The 24,865-nt window shown below is 39.3% G+C and overlaps 3 protein-coding genes across 3 annotated transcripts; 1 reads left to right on the top strand and 2 right to left on the bottom strand.

The window, feature by feature from the left end:
• Window positions 1–3,968: 3,968 nt before the first annotated feature.
• Window positions 3,969–8,883, top strand: LOC141909032 (MFS-type efflux pump MSMEG_3705-like). The gene is made up of 10 exons (XM_074799361.1): window positions 3,969–4,112; window positions 4,341–4,619; window positions 5,144–5,410; window positions 5,606–5,756; window positions 6,344–6,566; window positions 6,686–6,754; window positions 6,956–7,083; window positions 7,417–7,501; window positions 7,759–7,944; window positions 8,315–8,883. Exons 2-10 carry the CDS (start codon window positions 4,387–4,389, stop codon window positions 8,521–8,523), a joined length of 1,551 nt encoding a protein of 516 aa, XP_074655462.1. The 5' UTR covers window positions 3,969–4,112; window positions 4,341–4,386; the 3' UTR covers window positions 8,524–8,883.
• Window positions 8,884–11,626: 2,743 nt separating this feature from the next.
• LOC141909039 (uncharacterized) lies at window positions 11,627–13,346 on the bottom strand. The gene is made up of 5 exons (XM_074799370.1): window positions 13,105–13,346; window positions 12,456–12,702; window positions 12,170–12,335; window positions 11,908–12,071; window positions 11,627–11,688 (listed from the first exon to the last, which is right to left on the bottom strand). The coding sequence occupies exons 2-5, from the start codon at window positions 12,694–12,696 to the stop codon at window positions 11,651–11,653; spliced, it is 609 nt and encodes a 202-aa protein (XP_074655471.1). The 5' UTR covers window positions 12,697–12,702; window positions 13,105–13,346; the 3' UTR covers window positions 11,627–11,650.
• A 3,310-nt stretch (window positions 13,347–16,656) lies between these two features.
• LOC141909037 (glyceraldehyde-3-phosphate dehydrogenase-like) lies at window positions 16,657–20,944 on the bottom strand. The gene is made up of 7 exons (XM_074799367.1): window positions 20,904–20,944; window positions 20,213–20,386; window positions 19,667–19,835; window positions 19,170–19,305; window positions 18,771–18,909; window positions 18,261–18,434; window positions 16,657–17,821 (listed from the first exon to the last, which is right to left on the bottom strand). The coding sequence occupies exons 2-7, from the start codon at window positions 20,339–20,341 to the stop codon at window positions 17,567–17,569; spliced, it is 1,002 nt and encodes a 333-aa protein (XP_074655468.1). The 5' UTR covers window positions 20,342–20,386; window positions 20,904–20,944; the 3' UTR covers window positions 16,657–17,566.
• Between the last annotated feature and the right edge of the window lie 3,921 nt (window positions 20,945–24,865).

Here is a 24,865-nt window from a genome sequence, read left to right as displayed (position 1 = left end):
ATCCGTACACCACGTTTGATGGTGGTTATTCTACTAATAAACTTTACGGATGCATTTTTCATTTCTTTACTATTTAACACTTAATTGCATTCTGTAACCGTGGGGAATTTGGTTTCTCAGTCATATTGACCAGCTGTTAAATATGGCGAGTATCTACATTCGCTTTCCAAAATAACTACAACTCAAACACCAAACCAGCGTCTGACCAAACCCTCTTCGGGTGCCCAGATATACGAATAGATTTATCATTGCATTGATTGCGTGTATTAATTGTCCTGAATGATATGGTCGATATGACGATTGAAAAAATGCCGGCAATATTGTGTTTATTAATGCCATTGAATATTCGATAAAGAATATTGAATTAAGCGTTAAAATCATGAATGTAATTTGTCGACCTTGTTGGCTGTTTGTTGCATCTTGTTGTTCGCCTTGCCGGCTGAATTTGAGCCGGTCTCGGGCCGCCTTTCGGACCAATATGAACATGTGCACATTACATAGTATAACGATAAAACCGGGTATAAACTTGAGCACGACAGTACCGAAAAGGAAATCGTAATAGAGGGAATATTGTTTGTTGAATAGTAGTAGGTATCTCAGGCCGACGTGTTCACATGCTTCACCAGATTGCACCCGATATGTTTCTACGTCGAACAAAGTCGGAATATGGAAAATAAATGTGAAAAAATAAGTCAAAACCGTGATACGTCGTGCAACATTTATTGTTGAGTATTGTCTCGCCCAAAAAGGAAATCTTATAGCAAGATAGCGATCAATACTCATCACGAAAAGCAACCAAGAACTCGTCGAAGTAGACATCTGAAATACCGTATCTACATACAAGTATACATGAAGATAGTATTTCTGGTAAGTCCGATTGAATTTGATGTATTCAAATGGAAAATCTCTTGCAAGCATCATCAACTCTCTTCCAAATACGCCAGTTAAACAGTTGATGCAATCAGCTACTGCGAGAGCCTTGATATAGAACATGCTGCTAATTCTCTGAAGTTGCATGACGTTCAGTACCGTTAATGAAAAGATATTGGCGACTATACCAATAAGGTATATGAAAGCTCGAACTATACCCATAATTGCACCATACGAGTAGGTAGCAACTTCGCCATTGCAGTAACGACCGCAACAGATGATCGTTTCATTCATAGCTGGAACTCGCGATCCTCTACTGTTCGAGTGAAGTGAGTGAAAGAATGAAAATATATGAAATTAGTTATTATAAGGGGTATAATTTTGCGTACAAGTAGCTCCCTTGACACGCGCCTAAATTGAGCTCGCGCTCGAACAATTCTAGAATACAATTTCACGATTACAGCTTCCGCTCCGACAATTTTCAGCACTCATTCTACACACACTATGAATATTCGGTTCTTCAATGTACTTAAACGTATTCTATAAAATCACATAGCGATAGAATTATACTGAAATTCGACGGATTAAGAGATTGATTCTTCTATGTAATGTAAAATATGATACTGGTTCTAGATTGTTTTCCGGATGAGGAGGATGGAATCTGACCTGATTAATTGAAAATTTGAAAAATTATGTTAATTTGAATAACGGTTTTCTCCCCACAACATATTGGATCTCCGAAATTCTCGCTTCACTTTTACTCTCTGTATATTAATTCCCTATATCATTTTCCGTTATTCGTGCTTGCTTGTTTCAACTCGCTCACTGATTAAGCCCTTTATGTTCCCGCCATTTGATTTTGTCTGATTACCCCTTAATTCGCATTTGCTTTTTAAACACTTCGGGCTTTTTTTAATCACTTCAACTTGTATTATCCCAATAGTTTGCCGTTTGCAATTGCTTAGTTGTGTTTTCCGGTCTTTGTTTTAAATTCTTTTAATCTGTATTCTCCATTCAACTATTCAATCAGTCACTTAGTCCCTTTGTTTTTTTCTTGCATAAATATCCTGTATTATTTATTCTGTACTCAGTACGCCTGATGATGGCTAATAGTCTTTTATAATGTGTTAATCTACATACATGTTGTGAACAATATTATAGACGATAAGAAATATTTATTATCGTCTTCTTAAATATCTATAATAACATTAGATTTAAAAGATGCGTCGCAAGCTTTCGATACTTATACATCGAATGTGACAAGCTATCTTTTATCTCGATGTCCGACAATTAATATTCTATACGTGGTTTGTCTGAAAGTTTTACTGGCGATCATATAAATGATGAAATTAATAGCTGAATCGACAGGAGTTAAGTAGTCTAGAAAATCGAATACTTTCTTTAATAGATCGGTGACTTCATAGTCTGCGAAATAGTTGAATATCCTTGACACGACAGTTGCTGACTCGCAGACCAGGTAGATTATTGTTGATATGAATACCAGTTGAGTCGCCTTCGTATCAGAATTTGATTGCGATACCGTGATGGATTTTCGAACTTTCCTGTTATGACTTATGGACCATATTAGCGCCATATTGGCTAATAGGAGAATTACTATCGGTGAGCTTACCGTTACGACTAAATAGATCCACGTCGAACTCAGATCCATAGCTTTGTCTTTCTTAAATATAGGATAACTTGGACGACTCAACAATGGATCTCCCGGACACGTGTAAGGGACGATACTAATCCCGAAATAACGGGGAATATATATAATTATCGATATAATGACAATTACAGCTATATTTATATTTACTAGTTTTCTATCGACAACTCGTCGAGACCACAGGGGAAAGAAAATATGCAGACACCGAACAACAGCGGATAAAACGACAATCCAATTACGTATTGTTACCGTTGACTTGTAAGAGGCGATGCTGATCCAGAGCCACATTGGAAATACTCCGTATTCTATTCGACGAAAGACTTCGTCTCCGTAAAAAGCTTGGAAAACAAGTTTACGAATTGGAATATGCAAGGATATATTTACCAGATATATAATATCAGCTATCGATAATACGGTCAGTAAGTAGATGGCTTGCCCGCTTTCGGTCATTTTTCGAAAAACGAAGATACCAAACATGTTCAGGAAAACACCTATAACACTGGTAGCTAGGATACCGTATACTCTCCAGTACTGCTTATAAACTTCGTTTTCAATGATCGGGCATCGGAAACCCTCTGATGTCTCATTCACCAACATTTATTTCGGTTTGAACAAGTTCGGCGAAACTGAAGCGAGAACTCTACAGTCTAATCATCACCAGTCTGATTTAATTAGATATCGAGTTGGAATTTGAGTGTGGCCGGAACGAGACATCATGTCAGTCTGCACATAGCATATTATGAACACTTTAAGCTTCCAAATCCGTAAGTTATGCTTCGTGCAAACCGGTAACGTTAGTTTTCAATTCCTTACAAAATCCAATGAATCCCAAAGCGACCAAACTCCAGAGTCAAAACATGTGACGAGAAATCGGATACAATGATACTTCGAGCTATTTAAAATTTTCAAGCTACGCCAATTAAATACTCAGTGAAGATTTTAACGAGGGAACTCTATACTCAATGCGCGGTGCAGAATAATTTTGTGTAGGCCTATTAGAAAAAAATCATTCTAATTTTCGAAATTTTAGCTAGTCTGTAGCAAATGCTTGATGAAACATCCAGTTATTGTAATTGTGGGAAATAAATACCGGTAATCGGTATGAAACAAAAGTGATGGTATTCGAAAGAGAACCTCCAAAGCGAACAGAAACGTAAATGAAGTTGTTGAATACTTGCGATACCCTCTGAAGAAATTTACTATACGGTGGCTTCTGCGGCATTTATCTGAGTAATTATATATTGTTGGTTCGGCTTTGGCTTGTTCACTTTATTTTAGGCATAAAGTGTCAATACATTTATTGAATTGGTCTAATTTATTCTAGGGAAAAAGTCGATTAGTTGATTACTCGTAGGAATCGTAACGGCGTTTCGTGTCAGTAGTTCTCATCCTGTGGAAACTGATTCTAACTTGAGGACTAACCCAGACGAAACGTCGATACTGCTGAGGCGAAAATGACAGTTCGCGGTTCATTGATAGTATTATAACGTACACGAAGCACATGATCAACAACGTACTGATCTTGATACTGAACATCGTGTGACGACGTGGTCGAGCTCGCTATACATTTTAAAAGGTAAATTTTTGTTTTTTCGACGCCGGAGTCGACGGAGAGTGTATTCTTTTTACCCTAATTCCTGGGAACTTTTTTTCTGGTGCTGGGATTGAATCACACATATTAAAAGACGCCAAATATATATTAACCCTGCAAGCGAAGCTGGCAAGTCCAACGTAGTATTGGTAAGCGAACTTGAACGCAATGCTCGGCTACATAGGCTATGCCTTATTATGATTATTATTTCAGATCATTTCAAGAGATTAAGTAGAATTGAAGTAAGGAGGAGTGAGATATGGCTGACGGTGCGCTGGCCCTCAGAAGAGCTGGTCTCTATAGTTTATACGTGTTGCTACTGTTATTGATTGCTTATCTATTAAATCAGTTGGATAGATACACGTTAGCGATCGTATCGACTCCTATAGCTCAAGAGTTACATTACGGAGATGAAGTATGCATGCCGAACACATCGTACACCCCTGCACAACGTAGTGGAGTTGACTGTAAGAATGCTACTCAACCAGAAAGGTAACGCAACCTTTGTTTTTAGTACCTCGTTTGGTTCTCGGTTTTTCAGGACAACCCTTTTCAACACGACACAGTAAGCAACCAGCGGGACTCGAACCAGCTTGTCATTCAATACTCCCTGATAGTGAATACGATGGCATCACGTCTTATCCCACTGAGCTATCGAGGCCCTGTGTAGTGGCAGAGTGGTTTAAGCTGATGATCACTGATTGAAGCAGGGTCCATTGGTTCCATTTTGGTGGGCCACCTACTGAAAACCTAGGATGAAAAGGGGCTTTTCTGGTGCTCGTTCGATTTTCCTTGTCTTTCTTTTAAAGTTGTTCTTGCAAAAATATTTTTCCAGACTTTTTGGAGGGCACATATTCAAGTTTGAAGAGGGTGGGCCAGTCAATGCGTTTCACCCCTAAATCCACTCTTGAGCAGGAAAAGAAACCTCAAATCTGCCCCGAGTTGTCCTGATTGTAAGGTCTTCTCACAAAATCCTGATATTTGTTCATAGTTGTTTCACTATTTTATATTTTCAGTTGTTCTACGATAGTGAACTCAAACGGCAGTGATGTTTGTAAGTGGGATTATAACGGTCAGGGTTTGGCCTATCAGATCCTAGCCGGCCCAGTCTTCATATTCATCTACACATTCATGGGTATATTTCTGGGAATGGCAGCCGATGCGTACAATCGTAAAGTGTTGCTGGCTGTTTGTCTCATATTCTGGTCAGTGATGACATTGTTGACTGGTTTCGTCAGGGAATATTGGCAACTCGTACTGTTACGTTTTGGGCTCGGATTTGGGTAAGTATAAAAACATCCAGTTTTCTTTCTCTTGATTGATCATGTTTATAACCCATCCTTGCTCCAACCGCTCCAGAATTCGTGTGGCCTACCTCGTTGAGAATTTATTGGTGCCCTGAGATTCGAAGCAAGCGGAGTCGACTGTATTTTTGTAAACATTGTTGTTAATAAGTTAATGTTATTTTCTGAATACAGTGAAGCTGGTTGTACACCGTTTGCTGCGTCTATGATCGCTGATTTATTTACGCAGGAGTTACGTGCGTCTGCTATGGGTGTTTATAACTGGGGTATTTACACCGGATACAGTATGTCCTACGCACTTGGAAACTTCATTTCACAGAGTCTGGTTTGTATTAGTCTTCAGCATTGCCTTCTGGGGTTCAGTTTCGCGAGTACAACAGCCAAAATTTAACCGTTTTAACCGTTAAATTTTACGAAGTATAGGCTAGTTGCTTTTCTTTCTGCCCCCCGGCTAAATCCTAGATCTACTCCTGATACATGGGACAGTTCACCTACTAAAATGAAAAAAAAATTCTAAGGTTCTTTTCTGTCAATTGCTTTGTTGAGTTGTTTAATGGATTGTTCAATTCCGTAGGCCCCATTTCCATCAGCACAGAATGCTTGGTAATTTTAAATTCATATTGTTGACTATGTTATCAGAATCGGGAGATGACGAACAAACACAGTTGATTTGCATTGATGAGAATTGAACTGTTTTATTCAACAGCCATAAACAATGCCACGTAATACTTCATCATAACGACTTCCAGTTGTACTGAATACTCACAGTAAACATTTACATCTAATACATCAACACATAAAACTGTAAATCGTGAATCTGGACCCCAAATTCTAGTTGATAATGCATCAGCTAGAATCAAAAAACATATCCGACTATCTTTATCTGAATGCTAGTGTTTGATTGTTTTACAGGGTTGGCGTTATGTTTTCATTATTTCCGGTGCGCCCGGTATAGCGATAGGTATTCTGATATTCCTGACGGTGAAGGAACCCAAGCGACAATCCGAACCCGGCATCGAACACAACGTGAATGACGGCGAGGAAACTCGGTGTCAGAAAGTTCTCCGAACTCTGAAACCGTTCACTCGACCGTCGCTGATTGTTCTCATTCTGGCTGGATCTATCAGGAATGCAGGTTGGTTATTATCAAGGTGGCGTCTATTTTCATTTCATTAAAAGTCAGGGAATAGTATGAACGATGAGATTGTCATAAAATGTAAAACGTTGATGTTGTATTTTCGATATTTATTTCAGGTGGTTATGTCTGGGCATATAATACACAGCCGTATTTTGAGAGCGTAGGACAGACACCTGAACAGATAGGTGAATATGCCATAAAATATCTCGACACACTGACCCCCATTGCTTGAGTGTTTGTTTGTTCTAGGTTCCTAATCTGAAGAAACTTGGCGATAGCTTCGAAAAATAAAAAGCTCAACTTTGAAATTCAGAGCTTCGAAAGAAGCCTCGACGGCTCTGTTCGAAATGAACCATGATTAAAATTTGTATTTTATATTTTTCAAGGGACGTTCATGTCATGGATCCCGCTCGTAGCTGGAAGTATAGGCGTCGTACTCGGTGGTTTTATTTCGGATAAATTTGTAAAAAAGCGCGGCCCATACGGAAGGGTTATAGTTTTAGTCATCAGTCAGGTATGAAAATATCAAATAGCCGTGGCATTAGTACTATTATGAGGTACATACGCCAATCAACAGATGGCGCAATAATAGACTTGGTTGTGTATGGAAATATTCATTTTCAATGAACCACGAACTAGATTTATTTCGGCTCCACAAGTCATCGAATAGATATAAGATAACTTTCCCACTCATATGTATTTTTCCACTGAAAATTGATTAACTAATTTTATTTGATATTTACTATCAAAACCGGGCAGCTCCTTGTGGAATCCTCACTTGCCACAGTTGTGCTGCCGATGAGTTTGAAAATAGGTGTGATAATATGTGTGGCATCGTATTATTCAGATGCTGGCCGCTCCTTTCTGCGCTGGTGCGTTGTTCTTGCCAATGCCGTGGGCTTATATCAGTCTCATTCCAGCCAACATAATCGGTAAATTGATTGCACTCACAATTATTCGTGAAGATATCGTACTGGGGCCAGTTGCTCAAAATTTGGTTCGAATTAACCGGTGGTTAGTTGACATGCTGACTATTAAAAGTTAATTGTAACAATGGTATTTTTGCGCTGATTGTCTTCAACCAAACTGTGAGCAACTGGTCCCAGGTTTTCAGTTATTCTAGGCCTAGTTTGTGCTTCCTGATGTAATCCTATTGTTCTAAGTTTTTTTTTTGTCGTTTCGATTTTAGGTGAGATGTGGGTCGGTGTTACGTTGACGTTGGTTATTGAATTAGTACCGATGAATATTCGTACGTCTGCCGTTGCTGTGTATATGTTTATCATTACGAATATCGGTGGTAACATTCCTCTGTTGGTGCCGATTCTCAAATCACAGTTTCTGAAAGGCGGTTACGGAGATACTGAGAGTTTGAGAAGTAAGTAATCCTTAACAGTCTCAAATATTCGATACACCATCACTTTTCGTTACAATTTCTGATTATTCACACTTCACATGTGTTCTCGGGACTTCAGCTGAGACATTTTTATTGAAAGTGACATTTAAAGATGAGACATTAGACATTTTATCAGCACACTTTCTGTCCTTCACACATGTTCAGTAGAGACATATTTAATTGAAATTAATGAAACTAAAAACACCAGATGAGACATTTTGAAAAATTGATCCACCAAACTTTACACTGGAACAACATCAAGAGATGGTTCAGGCCTGTGCTGATATGCATGGTTGTGAAGGGGATGATTCAGGCGTGTATTAAAATGTATGTTTGTGTTTTTCTATTATAGATTCGTTGTACGTATTGTATCCAGGATTATACGTGCTCGGTTCGTTGTTTTATCTGTTATCGATGGTCGTGATGAAGCGCGATATCCAGCGCGCTCAGGGCGACTCGTACGTTCCGTTAGACACCGACCCGAGAATCGAAGCGAACGAAGTGATTTTCGACGACGCCGATGATATCAGCCACGACTCCGGCCGAGCTCGTCCGATGTGACTAGCCCGTGATAAAACACCCAGTAAACAATTATAGCTACTCGTCCGTCGATACCAAAAGATTTGTTTATTGCGTTTGTGATTAAATAAACATGTTTCCCACAGTATAGGCAGATCGGAGAAATACTTGAGAATTTTGAATTTAAGATATTATCCCCTTCGGCTAAAATAAATTATAGCTTGTTTCTCCTAATCAGCTGGGTCGCTTTTCAAATAAAATTGAAATTTGTAATCAGTTCATTAGTTAGATCATGATTTCAAATTAAGTAATGTAGTACAGGGTGGATAGGTGGCCGGCTGGCCGGATGAGAAAAAATGAATAACTTGATCATTTGGAAAACTTGACCATTTCAAATTCATGTACGTGATTGTGAGAACCATGAAAAAAAGACAAATTGTGATTTACAAACACCACTTAGTCCAGATTATGTGGAACTAATGAAATATATCCGGATTATACTGATCTGGATTAAGCAAGTTTCACTGTAAATGTATGTGCTTCTTCCAATCCATCTGTGATCAATGACAATTCATTAAACAATATGAATTCATTTTTGGCTTTATCAATATTAGTAATTGTGTTATTAATGTTATTAATTATAGATAAAATGTAATATATTAAACGATTAAAGGTATTACTGCTGATCATATCGTTTGGTCCTCAGTAATTTGGATGTTGATTATTTTGTAAATACATGTGTAAGTATTCCGTGAATTCAGTGGCACCTACTGGCTCATTATGTATATGCACCTATAGATGACGAATCTTTTCGTAACTTTGTAAATTTCTAATAAAGATCCCATCGAAATAGTCGAAGTCTTGTATTTGGATTTTCATCAAAGAGGACATCGATGTCGGTATGTCGCATACGTCAAGAGTATAGTAAAGTGTTGAAAAGTACTAATGCTGAAGCCTTACAAACCGTCCGCACCCGAAAAACTGTAGACCGATCATACGACCGACCAGGCTCGTGATGAGGGGGGTTTCGCGGAGCGAACAAATGTTAAATAAATAACGGGGTCATTCAAATAAATAACGGGGTCAATCCCAAATTCAAGATATCTAAAGAAAAACATGCACTCAAAAACTGACGTGGTGGGTTAGTAACGCATCCAATGAGTATAAATCAAACCATTCAAAATTAAAACCGTCAAAAAAGTCAACGATGGCAGTATACCGTGGCCACACTCAACTCACGTTTCCCGCAACCTGAAAGCACTGATTCAACCAAATAAAGTAAATAACTAACGCGCTTATTTTGCTATAACGATGTGTGGCCCGAGTACAAATACTTTATTGAATATATATTCTACTTATTTACAGTTGTATGGTTTTTTTATGAAACACGTGAAACCTCTTTTTATCCCCAAATTGCTGATCCGCCTCCTCCGTTATGATCTGCAAGAGGAAACGTATTCGACTGTGAGATATCGATTGTGTACAGTTCCAATCCAAGATTGAAAATCAAAAATGTTCATATTTCCATCAAATGATTTCAGAATATCGATTTCCATCAAATTGCAGGGAATGTAGAGTAGAAAAATACTTACGGAGTCCATCGCTTTCATCCGGTGTTGGGCCAAGCACTTTGGCGAGGATGCACAGGAACGGTAACTTGTCATCACAATCAGTATTCACAATGTGTGAATCGTACAATGCGTTACACCGGCCACTATTGTGAACAGTACCTATCCAAATACCACCTCCACGACTGAAATTCATGACAAAAAATAAAACAAACGTTTATACCGTAATTGAAAACGGTTTGCATGATGACTTTCTTGCATGGCTTACCCTATGTATTTAGCTACCAAGTCATTTTGGATTACGCTCTGTTTTGTGTTGTACAAAGTGGAATTATTCTCTTCACAGAATTGTTTAGCTTCTTCATTTGTTTTCGGATCGTGTATCAGTGCAACGACTTGTTTTTTGAAATTGAAATAGCCCACAACTACCCATTCTGAAAAAAAAATAAAAACTGGTTTATCGATATTTACATAAAACTACAAAATTAAGACAAATTTGATAATTTTTAAAGCCCAACGCACACGGCAAATCATTTGTTTCGCCGAAAGAGAAAACACGTTTTTCAGAAAACGTTTTCTGCTCGTGAAAAACGTTTTTCAGTTCGGCGTTTTTTTGTTTTGCCTCCCCCCCCCCCCGCACACGGCATAACAAAAAAACATCAAAAACGTTTTTTTCACGAGGAAAAACGTTTTTTCGGTGCCGTGTGCGTTGGGCTTTACCGAAGAAAACTGTATTTTCCCACAAGCACTTTTTAAGTAGAACATACAATCTGCAGAATTTTCGCGCATAAAACCTATACTTATGTTGCAGATTTCTGGAAAATACGCACGTGCTCCGAAATAGGAATTGACCTGAAGTACCTTTTAAAAACTTAAGAGGGCGTGGTTTTCAACACTGATATGTTCAAAATTGCGCTCATATTCCCGCAAAAAAAGACTGACTGGATTGTCTTCGACGCGATCATTGCAAACAAATGCCGGGTCACTACAGACACTCACGTATTGAATCCTCCTTAATGGGAGCATCAGATGAAGTAGTATTCTCACTGTTTGCATCTTCAGACTGCGATAAGGCAATAGTTGCCAAAACAATGCACACAACACCTGATACTAATAACTTCATATCTGAAATGCAGCACGCATAATCAAATCACCTGATGAAAACGGCTTTTATTGAACATTTATTACGAAGACGGAGAACAGAATTGTTAGTCGCAAGGAATGAAAAAGAGCCGTCAAATTACCTACGTACCTAAGCTTTGCGTCCAATCGAAGCGAAATGAAAATTAATTCTACGTCGCAGGGTAATGTTAACCGGTTAGATTTTTGGAGCAGATGGTAAACGGAATCATATCTTGTGACACCAGAGAGCACTTTCATTCTCGATAATCGTGAAATATCAAACTATATTTGACAGACGACACTCTAATCAGCATAAACTTTATGGGACTACGATCGTTGGACGCAAACCATGGACCTATGTACATGGACAAACCTAACGCATCAAAACTCTATTGTCGGACCGTTTTATTTTATTGAACAGTAAACTTTTGAGGACAAAATATGACATTTATTAATTCACTCCCCCTCTCTCTCTCCCATTAACCAAACGTCTGTCCAGCGTGGCCGTTGTGGCCCTCTGTAAGAAAAAGAAACGTAGATTTATAGATTACTCGCTTTAATTATCAGACACTGCGTCCGATGTAGTAACGTGGTTTTCAGATTTCTCGCCAAGAGTGAGTATCTTAAACTTTATTTGTATTTGGGGTGTTGGGCTTTTTGTTACGTTTTGTGCATAGATTAAGGAAACAAGTAACAGAAAAGATATTCCAATATTTTGTTGAAGGGTGATTCGTACTTCTCCTTGGATGCCAGCCACGTTGAATCAGTTCCGATGACGTCATATGCTCGCAGACGAATTGCAAACGCGAGTTACAATCGTACGTTCCCACTACTCCCATATAAAGGGCGTAGCAGGAATCAGAATCCGACATTCCACCGACCCACAGCGCAGGCCCTCTCCTGTATAAGCAATAAGATAAAAACGTATATATCGAGTAAGAAAAAAATGAAAAAAATTATTTTATTTTTCCGAAATATTAGCGCGCTATACTTATTACCCTAAAACGGTTGTGAAAAGTTCTTTCTTATCGTGATTCTCGTGAAGATTGATAAGTTGTCCGTTGAGGTCGTAACAGGCGTACTTGGCTTGTTTATTAGTGAAAGCATCGAATATAGTCGTCACAGTGTACGTAGGACCGTTTAGATATCCTAGGGTCGCCCACACTGAAATACAGAGCGTTACTTCAACAACGTTGTAGACATCTTAAGAAATTTGATACATTTATTTCAGATATATTTCATTTTTTTCTATCTCAATTTAAACAGATTCAGATGATAACTTACGTATGTTATCAGATCTATGACCCATGTCCAATGCTTTGTGATCGCCGTTTTCAGCTCTTCGCTGCAATTCGTGACTTCCGAAGGGCCAATTACCGAAATACGCCGAGCGTTTCGCCACTGCTTTGACATCTTCCGACAAGACGTCGTCCGCGCGACGATCTAGTGATTTTGCGAACGTGTTTTCAGCTCGAATTAGCACCGCGATGACTAACATCGTCAATATTGCACAGGGACGATTCATTTTCTCCTGAAAGATGCGCAATATGCGGAATAAATGGATATCTAAATATGTAAAATATAAAAAATATGAATAAATTTGAATTTATTCGCTTTATTCCATTTTTCTATCCGTTTGAATTTCAACATTTTTTCGTTTTCTGTTTTTCTCTTCATAATTGAACTATTTTTGTCTATCATCTGACATTCTGTTAGCAGAATTTAGCAGCTTACCACCGGGATGTTTTGAAACTTTTTTGTCGCCGTACGTAAAATTACTATTGTATCAATTACAATGTCCACGTTTTTTTTATCAAAACAAAATTTCGTTATAATTTCGTTGGGCTGAAAAAGCCTGTCTCGTTGAGAACTGGTTTACATGAAACCCGATAAAAGAAATGAGCGGTTTGAAGTTTTAGAAGTATTCGCTTACCGGATTGTGTTACAGCGCGTAATTCCAACTCGTCCTCGAAATCAAAAAATCAAATTCTCGCCGTTAAACACGATACTTCCACGCGCGTACCGCTCTCTGTCTCTCTCTCTCTTACTGCGATGAAGATTCCGACTGAAATAATTAATTCTGTTCCATTTCAGCTGTTATTAAAAACGCCAAATAACAACTCGATAATCGATACGCAACGCCAGATTAGCAGCCGATTATTCGAGAAATTTTCCGCCCGCTCGAGTTACCCGCGTTGGCTTGTCGTTTAGGCGATTACTACTAAAAGATGAATGGCAGGAATCCCATCTGCGTATTGCGATAACCGCAACCAGGACAGCATTTCTTTCACTCAGGAATCCGATATTGTTGTGATTATAAACAACGTCTATATACAAATAACTGAACCTCATTTCTATTCAAGACAATGATCGTTAAAATTGCCTATAATTAACAACTACACGTAGCCGAAAAAAAATCGATACAATAACGGATTATTTACACGTGGAAAACAATCAAAGGAATATAAAGATGGACAAAATGATCTCAAGCTTGTAGTAATATGGTTTTTCCACAATCTAGATGTTCTAGATCAGACAGTCAGCAAAATTAACCCCAATCAGTCGCTTGCCGGTTCAGACTGGTCGGAAGATTGCTCGAATGTGCCGGACGAAATTTCCAATCTTGTACTTCGACTTAAACAAACAATTCCGTGAACTCGACCGATAAATAATGATAGGTTTTTGTATAAGGATAGGTTTTTGCATCATGAAATGAATATAGATTTTCAGAGAAAATGACCACACAACAATCGGGTGGCTGAATATGAGACGAGGAGAACATGTGTTTTTATAGGTAACGCCTAACACATGTTAATCTTGCGGGGATAGAATTCTTTTTTCGATTTTCACCGCGTGCCTGGCCTAATAGCAGGAAAAATCAGAATTCAGACCGTCAGCAGCGCGCGTCGATCCCTCAGTGCAATCATAGAACATTCTGTCATATTTACTTCATGATAAATCAATGTTGATCTATTGAGATAAATTGCTCGTATGCTCGACATACCAAGGAGGTGGGAGCACTCCCACCTCCGGACATACCAAAATCTCTCTACACCTCAAATAGTCCGAATCAATCAACTCATTTTCTCATTCGCGTATGAGTCGTTCGTCTTCGCTTTTTCACTCAGTCATCGGCAGGTCGGGCGGCCGTTGACCGTGATGGCACATTCATCTGTTTTGTATTCGATTGATTCAATGAATTCGCAACCTGGACCTAAGTAAAGCTGCTCTAAGATGGTCAAAAGTCTGAGTATCTGAGTATCATTTAACACCAATCAGCACAATATACTGTTGTCACTGTTTCGTACGTGTCCATGGGGCATGGACGGATCACATTCTAAAAAAATTAAATGAACAAAAATGGATTCGTTATCTAATTTTATCGGAATCCAAGACGCCATAATTGTATATATGTTGTCATTGGGTCCAACACTCGCATTAATGCCCGCGTAGAGAGATCCCCATTTCTCGTCTCGGTTCCTGTCCCCGATTGATGTGAATACGTGTCCTAGTCCCGCCCTTGAAATCTAATCTACGATATATTATTTTTCATTACGATATCAGCTGCGGGGCAGAATCTCGCCCGAGTCACGCGTCATCATCGACGCGGCAGCGACTGTAAGACTTCTTCCAATTGAAACGATTGTCGGACTGAGGCTTGTATATAACCGTACTGATGTCGACTAGTGAAATGTTGCATTGTAGGTTCGAGGGTCGCATTCAAATCTTGCAGACCAAATATAAATCACAACACAGGCTTTGATGTGTAATTTCCCGATGATACAGGCAACACAATAGGTAGGTTCAAGTCGCAGGCCCAGGGTCGAGGGTTCGCGAGGGAGCGAACAAATCCCCTAACAAAAAGTCAGTGTCAAAAATTCGGGGCAAGATATTTCGAAATTTGGATACAATTTTCATGTTTTCTTTATGCAAGAAAAGTAATCTTATTTTCAAATGATTTATTCCTGTGAATTATGATATTGTTGAATATTTGAAAAGCCAAAGAAATTATACGGTTAAAGTTCAGGTTATCGAGGAAAAATCTTACTTAAGGTATGTCCTTCTCGATAGGAAAATGCCCACGGCGAAAAGGTGCCCCTTTTCTTGAATTCCCCTCAAAAAGCCCGGCACGGGCCTGCGAGTCGTTAACTTCACCTCGGTTCCGAAATGTGTTACTAAAAACGAACAAGTTTTCATTGTCGACGTAACTCATAAATCAGTCTTTTCTTCTTGTTACGGGTGCACATTTTGTTACATACTGCGTCTATATGCGCCGTTCGAGGGAGATGTTATTTCTAGAGAACATTTTTTCGTAATTGCATTACACACTACTCTAGCTCTGGTATATACGTATATTTATAAATGGGGATGAATGTTAGTCAGTTACCGGTACGTGTAGACTATAGTCAGTTCATCACTTGAATCGGCGAGAAAACGCACCGAATAAGTCGAACACGTCTGAACTTATTCTCACAGTTCATTTATTTATGGAAATGAATTATAATTATCAGTACAATCGACTTCGCCTAACGTGATAATGTTTATAGACATTCCAACGGATTTGTCGCGCAATTAAGCCCCTAAATTCTAGTCCATCCAGCGTCAACACACGAATACATGTAAAACCCAGACACTTGTTTCTGCGGCGTTCACATCTTGATTTCCCAAGACTAAACCCCGTTGAAAGCAGGGGCGGTTCCTGGAAAATTGGAAGGCTGAGGTTCAGGAGAAAAGAGAAGTCATTTCTCGGATAAAGCAGTCATGTCAGAGGCCACTAGCAAGGCCCACCTTCAGTGATGATATTTTTGAAGAAATACGTCCTGAAAGATGCGCATTTCATGATGTCAAATGTTCTTCAGGATAACGACCTCTGTCTAGTCTTGACGTGGGGCAATCTCAGTGGAAAGGTAGGGTCCGGACTAAGCTCAAGACTACGGAAAGGCCTCTGATGTAGATACATGTAATTCTAAACTCCAGTCCAACAGCATCCTCCCCCGGCAGGGATTCGAACCTGATGGCATCGAGATTGCCACGGCACGAAACCCTGCCATAATCGACCGTGTGCGCAGATACATGCGCAGTTCAGATGATGTGAGTTTTTAGCCAATCAGAAATCCCGTTTTATTTTATCCCGGGTTTTCCCATTTATAGTTCTTCCTTGAAATTTGCCTCAACGATTGTACAACGAGCAATCTGATTGGTGCCGCCAGTTTCGTTCGGAAAGCTGCGCATGTACCTGCGCACCCGGTCTACTGATGCAGGGGTTCGTGCCGTGGCTGAGTGTAGCGATACCATCAGGTTCGAGTCCCTGCAGAGGGAGGATGGTCCAACAGATGATTGATTTCAATCAAGTCTGTTGAAGATATTCCTCTCGGACCGGCCTACTTCTGTCAATCATTCCACATCTGACACAGTGTCCACTAGTCAAAGATATTCCACTCCTCTATCCTGCATCCACTGAAGTCTAACAAATGACAATAAATCCTTTAATCATTTTTAAGTGTTTAATTGAGTTACTTTAGAAACTGAAGAAATTGAACATTAATTTTCATGAAAATCAAAAATCGAATTTGGAGAACGAAACGACCGACCAACCGGGTGTGTATTCAATAGCACTTTCTCATTACATGAAATTCTACGGTACAAAATAATTCGTGAAAAGAAATTCGTTTTTAAGAATCTAATCTTATAGAATCGTAATTATAGATAGATCTTCGGCTAAGTAATACGCGTCGAAAGAAAAGGACAAAATGATCCCTGAAATTCTCCTGCTGTCTACGATTAATATGTTCATAGATTATAAAGAGACAATTCTAACCAACCTACAACAGCACATACGTGTTCAATTATACCACCATTATCAGAATATCGATTAAGACTGATCAGATATTTCTCAATCAATTAATAGCACATTACATTATTTGTGGCACCTAGGGTACAACGGTTAAAATAAGTTATCAATTTATACACGGCCCTCGAAACGTATTTCGACGGTCGTGTTTGTTTGTATCGTTTTTTTATCCCTTTCCGAAAGTCTCTCTCCGGCACCGAAGTATTACGATAATATTAATACAGTAAAACCCGCTTAATTTGGATCATTCCGGTGAAATTCATCCAGTTTACGACAGGCTCCCTACAGAACAATCATTCCTGCGGGATATACAGGAATATATGTATATATTTTCCATTTAGAAGTTTTAAAGGAATCAAGGAGTCGTAGGGACCGTGTATGAGAAATCTGTAAGTAACATCATACGGTTCATTAAATCTGTACAGTACATTAAGCGGACTGTTGGATTAGATGGAAATCCGAATTAAGCGAGTTTCGACTGTATTATTCTACGAGATATGAACTGGGGAAAAATTCATAGGGTTTAAGGAGAGAACGACGTGATTTAGGCTTTCGAGTGCATGTAGACGATCAAATCGACGACGCGGTTACTGTATCCGTATTCATTATCGTACCACGACACCAGCTTCACGAAGTTGTTGTTCAAAGCGATGCAAGCCTTCGAGTCGTAGATGCTGCTGTTGCTGTCGCCGATGAAATCGGAAGAGACGACCTCCTGGTCGGTGTAGGCGAGGATTCCTTTCAGTTCCTTCGATTCGGTAGCCTTCTTCACGGTGGCGTTGATCTCATCCATCGTAGCCTAAAACCGAAACACGGAGGAAAGATTCACTAAACGTTGTAAACAAAAGACCAATTTTATCCTTTAACTCGGGGTTCATGGTGAAATCATTGATACAATAAATTAATAAAGCGATTGCCATGGAATATCGTGTTCCCTTGGCCAAATATCAAAATTTTGACAGACTGCCCTGGAATTAGTTTGTTTCAGAGCAAATTCCTTGGTCCCGCATGGTCAGAGGGGCAAGCATAGTCTTCTGAAGACGTAATTTAAGATGAATTGAAGTTGCAGCAACTTTTGTTAACCATCAACCTATGAGAGCAGGCAGCAGGTTTCTTTTTCCAGAGGCCAATGACCAATGGTTTAATCGAATCGTCCGCTGCACTTCTGCACGCGAATTTAAACCACGTATATTAACGAAACGTCTGAAAAAAGAGTGAATGGTCGACGTGAAACTCACCCCTTTCTTCAATCGACAGGTCAAATCGACGACTGACACGTCAGGTACCGGAACACGGAATGCCATTCCGGTCAGTTTACCGTTCAACGAAGGGATAACTTTACCGACGGCTTTCGCTGCACCAGTCGATGCTGGAATTACGTTCTGGGCCGCTGTACGTCCATCTCTCCATTTCTACGAAAATATCAATACATAAAGATTTAATATCAACGACAGGTGAAACATAAGAATTTCATCTATAAGGCACAGTTTGAGATCACCGGATTGCTAAGGGGTCTTTCATCTATTATGTACGCATAAAATTTGAATTTATCAACTCTCCATCTCATTGTATAGCACAACATTGTACGACCACGCGCCATCAATGCACACATTATACATGAATGAACCCTATCCATTTTTTTCGAAATTTCAAAAATTTGTTTCATTTCATTTGGACAACCGAGAGAAGAAAGCACGACCGACTTGATACTAGCGCGCACATGGTAACATCAGAACTTTAACGCATACCTTGCTGCTCGGAGCATCGACTACTTTCTGCGTAGCTGTATAAGCGTGAACTGTGGTCATCAATCCTTCTTCGATTCCGAAATTATCATTGATAACTTTAGCCAGTGGAGCGAGACAGTTGGTCGTGCATGAGGCATTGCTGTAACACAAACAACATAACACATTAATAACATAAGGCTTTCTAGTGCAGACCTCCCATCTACAGTCCAGACTCTGCAGTGCCCAGTGCAGACCACTCAGCCAGACATATTATCACTCATCTTGATTTACGATCAACCAGGCCGCTACCTCGGACATTTTTGATTGAAAAGGAACTAATAACACCAGACATTTTATCAGCACACTCAAAATTGATCACATGTGTTAAGGAACTTCATATTAACCATTATTCGCACATACCTCACGACTTTCACACTTTTATCGTATTGCTCGTGATTCACGCCCATAACGAACATCGGAGCATCAGCCGATGGAGCGGAGATAATCACCTTCTCCGAGTTGTGGACACCAGCTTTCTCTGTTGTTGTGAAAATACCTGTCGAAACAAAGAAGAATAATAAATTTTCAATCATTTAAAAAAAACCGCATTTTTCATCGAGTTTTAACCCTTTCAGTGCGTCTACACTGCAGTGCGGTGTATAAATTGGTGATGGATTTTGCTAGTACACCGCACTGCGGTGTATTGATGTAATTAGTAATTATCTCTCTTGAAAGATGGCAGCACCTGACAGCCATAGTGAAATATTAGCAACTAACGATACACTGTGCCGTGCCGCGGTGTAGAGACAATAAAGTGGTATTCCCATTATTCAACACACTAGAGCGGAATTTTTCTAAATTTTCAAATTATCTCCAGCACTATAGGGTTTTAATTAGTCAGCACTGTTAATACGGACCTGTAGATTCAACCACGTAGGTAACGCCGTCAGCTTTCCACGGAATATCAGCCGGGTTTCGTTCATTGTGAACTTTGATGTTCTTTCCGTTGATGCAAAGATCTTTACCGCTGATGCCGACTTCTCCCTTGAATCTGCCGTGGGTCGAATCATACTTGAACATGTACACCTAAAAATAATATACATGTACAATACCGGTACGTCACTCAGTACATTGTAAATCATCAACATTTCTACGACATTTTCCAAAATATTCTACACCAGTACTGATTTAGGCTTAGTTTACCAAAAATATTTCCAATATTGCCTATTTCTCAAAACTAAAGGAGTTGAAGAATTTGCCCAAATGAATGGAGTTTCAAGCAACTTTAAAAGCATTTTCAATTCAGGAGTTATGGCCATTTTGCCCAAATCATAGGATTTTCAAATACCTTTAAAAGCATTTTCAATTCAGAAGGAGTTATGGGCAGAGTTTCAAGCAGCTTTAAAAGCATTTTTCCTTTGAAGGAATCAAGAAGTCGCAGGCCGAATCCTGGCAATACGTACCATGTATTCGAGGTCGATGAATGGATCATTTACAGCAACGACATCGACCTTGTTGCTTTCGATAGCGCATCTCATTACGAGACGCCCGATACGACCGAATCCATTAATTCCAACCTGTGGGCGCGACATGATTCACTACTATCACTTTTAACAACTTACAACAACAGAAGAAAGCTGCAAATACAAACAAAAAAACATTTCCATAACTATCATACAACAGACTCCCCGCAGATTGATACTGTATCAGTTCACAGGAGCCGAATCATGGCAGGGGGCTGAATATTTATGGGCTGGATGGCTGGCTGTGTCTGTGACCTTCACTATGTCCTTTTGTAAATCTTCCAAAAAGAACTACCTGAGCGAGCAAACATTTCTAAGCTCCGATTTAGTAACAACCTATTTCAGACTATGCAGCAGATTATGCATTGAAACATACTAACTACAATAATTTACACTGACAAAACACAGTGTCACTGTCGAGGAGCCGCCAGGCAAAAATTTAAAAAAAAGAACATGAACAAAAAAGCCGAAAAAAACGTATGATTTCAAAATGCGACACTCAATTCATATCGCAATTCTATATCTATACATTGAGTTCTATCATTCAAGTCTCATTTAAAGCGATTCAAGGCAGTTTATCTTAAAAAACTGGAGATAAACTCTACCAGTTACACCCTAACCCGACTCTTACCTAGCTGAATGTCACCGGCTGAAGGTCGACTATGTTAATGTGGCAAGCGAATGGAGGAATACTCCGGGTATATCTAATCTGCCATACCACATTTGCTATGGAATGACAGATACGGATCTAAAGGAATACTCCATCACCGGACGGTAATTTGACATCTACCTGAAAGAAATACTTACTGGCGATTTATTTCCGAATGAAAGAAATGAAATTCTTTCGTAGTAGGCAAAAATCTTATTTCAATCTTTATCAATTTCGGATTTATTTCGGAATCATTGTCAAAACCGCTGTCATCGTGAAGATTTGTAGGGAGGTCTCTCGTGTGCCCGGCGGGCCGCCTGATTCATTGAAACCATTTCACTCTTAACCATTGTTGGTACCCATGTAGTTTGAAAAGGTGTTGACCGGCTGGCCCGACCTAATGGTAGTTGCCCTCATATACGATGTGCATAAGCACGAGGACTCAGCACACGTAATACAGTACAGACCCGACAGCTGCCGCCCCAGAATGTAATATCGAACCATTTAATATGAAGTAGAGATAACAGTAGATGACAGTATACGTGCGGCATTGAAATCCAAGTGAACATGGTAAGTTGTGTTTATGTTTGGTGATGAAGGGCCGCTAGTCTTAGTTTTTGTCTAGTAGATACGAGGGACGCCTCTTTTTGTCCCGTGTTGATGTAGATCCCCAAACCTCTAAGTTTAGATGAACAGCTATTTTATGCCGGTACCGAGTTTCACAACCAAAACGTTTCGTAGTATAACGCTGTGATCTACAGCGCTTACGGGACGCTATCGCCCCCCCTCCCCCCACACACACACACACACAAATGAATAACTACTGCCCAACGTAATCCCAACTCAAAAGAGGTAGGGTATCTTAGGGGTGGTGACAAATTCCGGAAGTAGAACCCTCCTTGACCACAAAATTTTACCAGCTTTTGAAGGCTGACCCACTTGGCAGAGTGATGGGGAGAAAGAGAGGTCAATATGATTGTAATTTCAACATTTTAGGAAAATTCAACCGATATATTATCGTCAAATAAAACCAATGATGTTGTGAATTACGTTGAATTTCTTGGTCAGCCGATCAACACTCCGTTACAAGCAGTCGGATTCAGCTTCGCTATTTTAACCATATTTACGTTAAATGTCGTTCATATCGCGTAAGTAACGAGCATCATATCGTTTTCCGAATAAGAAATAGAATTTATGATAATACGTAAATTGCCCACAGATGTTTTTTTCAAATTAATTTTTACATCCAAATATCCTCGTGCTGGGAGATTCTTTCTATCGATTATTGGAAAGCGTATTAGAATGAGTTCAATCAAACACGTTTCCTTGCGCTCTCATGCAAGAAATGGCCATATGAATCTGGCGACAGAAGAGAGCGCGACCAGCTGGCGGAGTTGTAAGCCATATATCCATTCTAATTCCAATTGATTATCGCGTTTGTTCTTACTTACCCGAATAACAATGTTGAAAGATCTGCGGCTTCTTCGAGTTGATATATACTCTGTCAAAGCGGCGTGAAAATCGTATTCAAGGCATAAAAAGCAAAGAAACTTCGATCAATTGTTTGAATCAGTGACAAATCAATCTTTATTTTCTACCGCTTCAGAAAAATAAGATTACGACACGCTCGATTTAAGAAGAAAATATCGCAGCGATTCTATCCCGTTCTTCATGACTTTACGGCCGATGGTCTGAACGCAATGGGCGCTATTCTATCGCAACAGCTTCCAACTCAGGTAAAAAAAGAAACATCTCAAGAGATATGACAAATCTGACGAAATGATTACTTATTGTAAGGATACGTTCTTCGTGTAGGTTTGCATTGCTATATATGCTGCTAGTATGGATGTGATTACTTATCTACATCATCTGTATATGTCGACAAGGAATCTCTATAAAATCAGCAAATATATGCCGCAAAATAAACGTAGGTTTCCAACACATTTTGTATTGATTGAATCATTTGGGCATTTCTAATAAATCGATATACAGCATTTAGGACTATCAAAATGATTCAGGAGGGTCCTATACGATATTTGTAGACGAGTACTATAAAGACAAGAAGGTTGGAGATACTATACCGAACATGTGTTTGGCCAGTCCGTGGTTGGCCAGTGCCCTGTATCTTATTGTTTGGCATCAATCGCCTTCAGTTGGTCCCAATGGATACCAGACGATAGGCCGTCAATCTCGGGTTCTGCTCGGCACGACCGATAACGAATCTCTCCTCCACGACACGCTCCTAGAACAGGTAAAATTATTCTCTGGTATAGAAATATAGTTATAATGTGTAATACATTTTCTAATAGCAATAATTCGGATTTTTATAGTCGCGTCTTGTACAGTTTGGATATGCTCTGGGTCTTCTATCGTGTGTTTTTTATTGGACAAGTTCTATTCCTAAAATCAGATTTTTAGTAAGTAATTTAATTCATTTTCGATTGCTTGTGCCACTCTATATTTATCATGCACACGCGGCATTTTGAAGTATCTCGTCGATTGCAGGGTCGCATGAAGGGTAGATTTCTGGTGGATTTATTTAGAAATGGCACTCATTTACGGAAAGCTAATAGGGTCAGAGTCTTTCTCAGTTAGCAGTTTTATATGTTGTTGTGACGTCCTGGGTGCCTGGTGACTGTTTCCTAAATTGGTGGCAAGGTTTTTTTTATACATCTTTGACACAATAATGGTTTAATCTTAATCAAACCGTTTGTTTTATTGCAGTATCAAGATAAAGTGTTTTCGAAGAAACAACTGATAATCAATATTTCTACGATATTTTCCGAAATATTCTACATCAGTAGCGTATATCTGTACAGCACCAAATCCAAATTCATTCTTCACACTTTACCATGGATTTTAGGAAGGTAAAATGAACGAGAATTTGATTTTCAGATGTTAGTAATACGTTCAAATAAAAAATACTATATTGGTAAAGATATTTCATGATGATCATCATTACGTATTTGCACCTTTCAGAGTTGGAGTGCTGGGGCTAGAAATCGGCGTATCCTTTTGTTTATCGTTTTGGTTTCAAACGATATAAAGTATCAAAATAACCTAAGTGCCTTTCACAGTGCTGGATTTTGAGCCGGGAAATATGGTACTACTTGAATCGTGTTGACCATTCCTGTGCCCATATGGACCTTTACCGCGTATAAAGATGTTAATTCAGTTATTGGTGAATTTGAAACATCGACTTGAAAGTCGTGAAACCGATGACGAAGATGTTGCTTCGTTGTTGAAGTAAGTGACTGTATTTGAATATAGTAAAAACTATAGTATACCTGTGTATTGGACCTGTGATATTCTCCGTTTTTTGTGGATTATTTTGCTAGAAATGAAGATGGGGAACATGACTCGTACAGACAAAGTAATATCGGTCCTCAATCGTGGATAGGAATGGAAGAACTACCGAAAACAAACCGTTACCTGAAGAAAATGCGAAGGATAGCGCACACAATGGATCATCCAGATACTGACGATGTGAGTAACGAAGGGTAAATCTATCAATTTACTGCATCTCGACTTTTTTACGATCGTGGTTTGAATATTTGCAGCCCGACAAAAGCGACTCCTCGGAAAATGGTAACTGGGGTTCGGACGGTCAGTTGTATTCAAATCTTCCAACCAACGTCGAGGTATAACTAAATAACTGTAGTTTCGAAGATTCTTATTCGCATTGTGTATGTCGAGTTTATTTTTGGATTTTCAGCTAAAATATTTTACTGAATTGGATGACGAAACATTAAACTACGATCTAACGGCCGAAGAGATTTGTGAGATTTTAGCCAATGAGGATACGCAAAGGACTGGCATAATTTCGCCGCCGATTTCCCTTCAAAAAATATCATCGAAGATTGTCGAAAGGCCAAACAATTTCTCGATCGTTGCTACTGTAGAACGAGCCCCGCGAACAAACAATTCGAGTCACAATTCAACTC

The sequence above is a fragment of the Tubulanus polymorphus genome, chromosome 7 (assembly GCF_964204645.1).
Source record: "Tubulanus polymorphus chromosome 7, tnTubPoly1.2, whole genome shotgun sequence".
Taxonomy (NCBI): domain Eukaryota; kingdom Metazoa; phylum Nemertea; class Palaeonemertea; order Tubulaniformes; family Tubulanidae; genus Tubulanus; species Tubulanus polymorphus.
The sequence above is the reverse complement of the archived record's forward strand: the minus strand, read 5'-3'. Positions and strand labels throughout refer to the sequence as shown.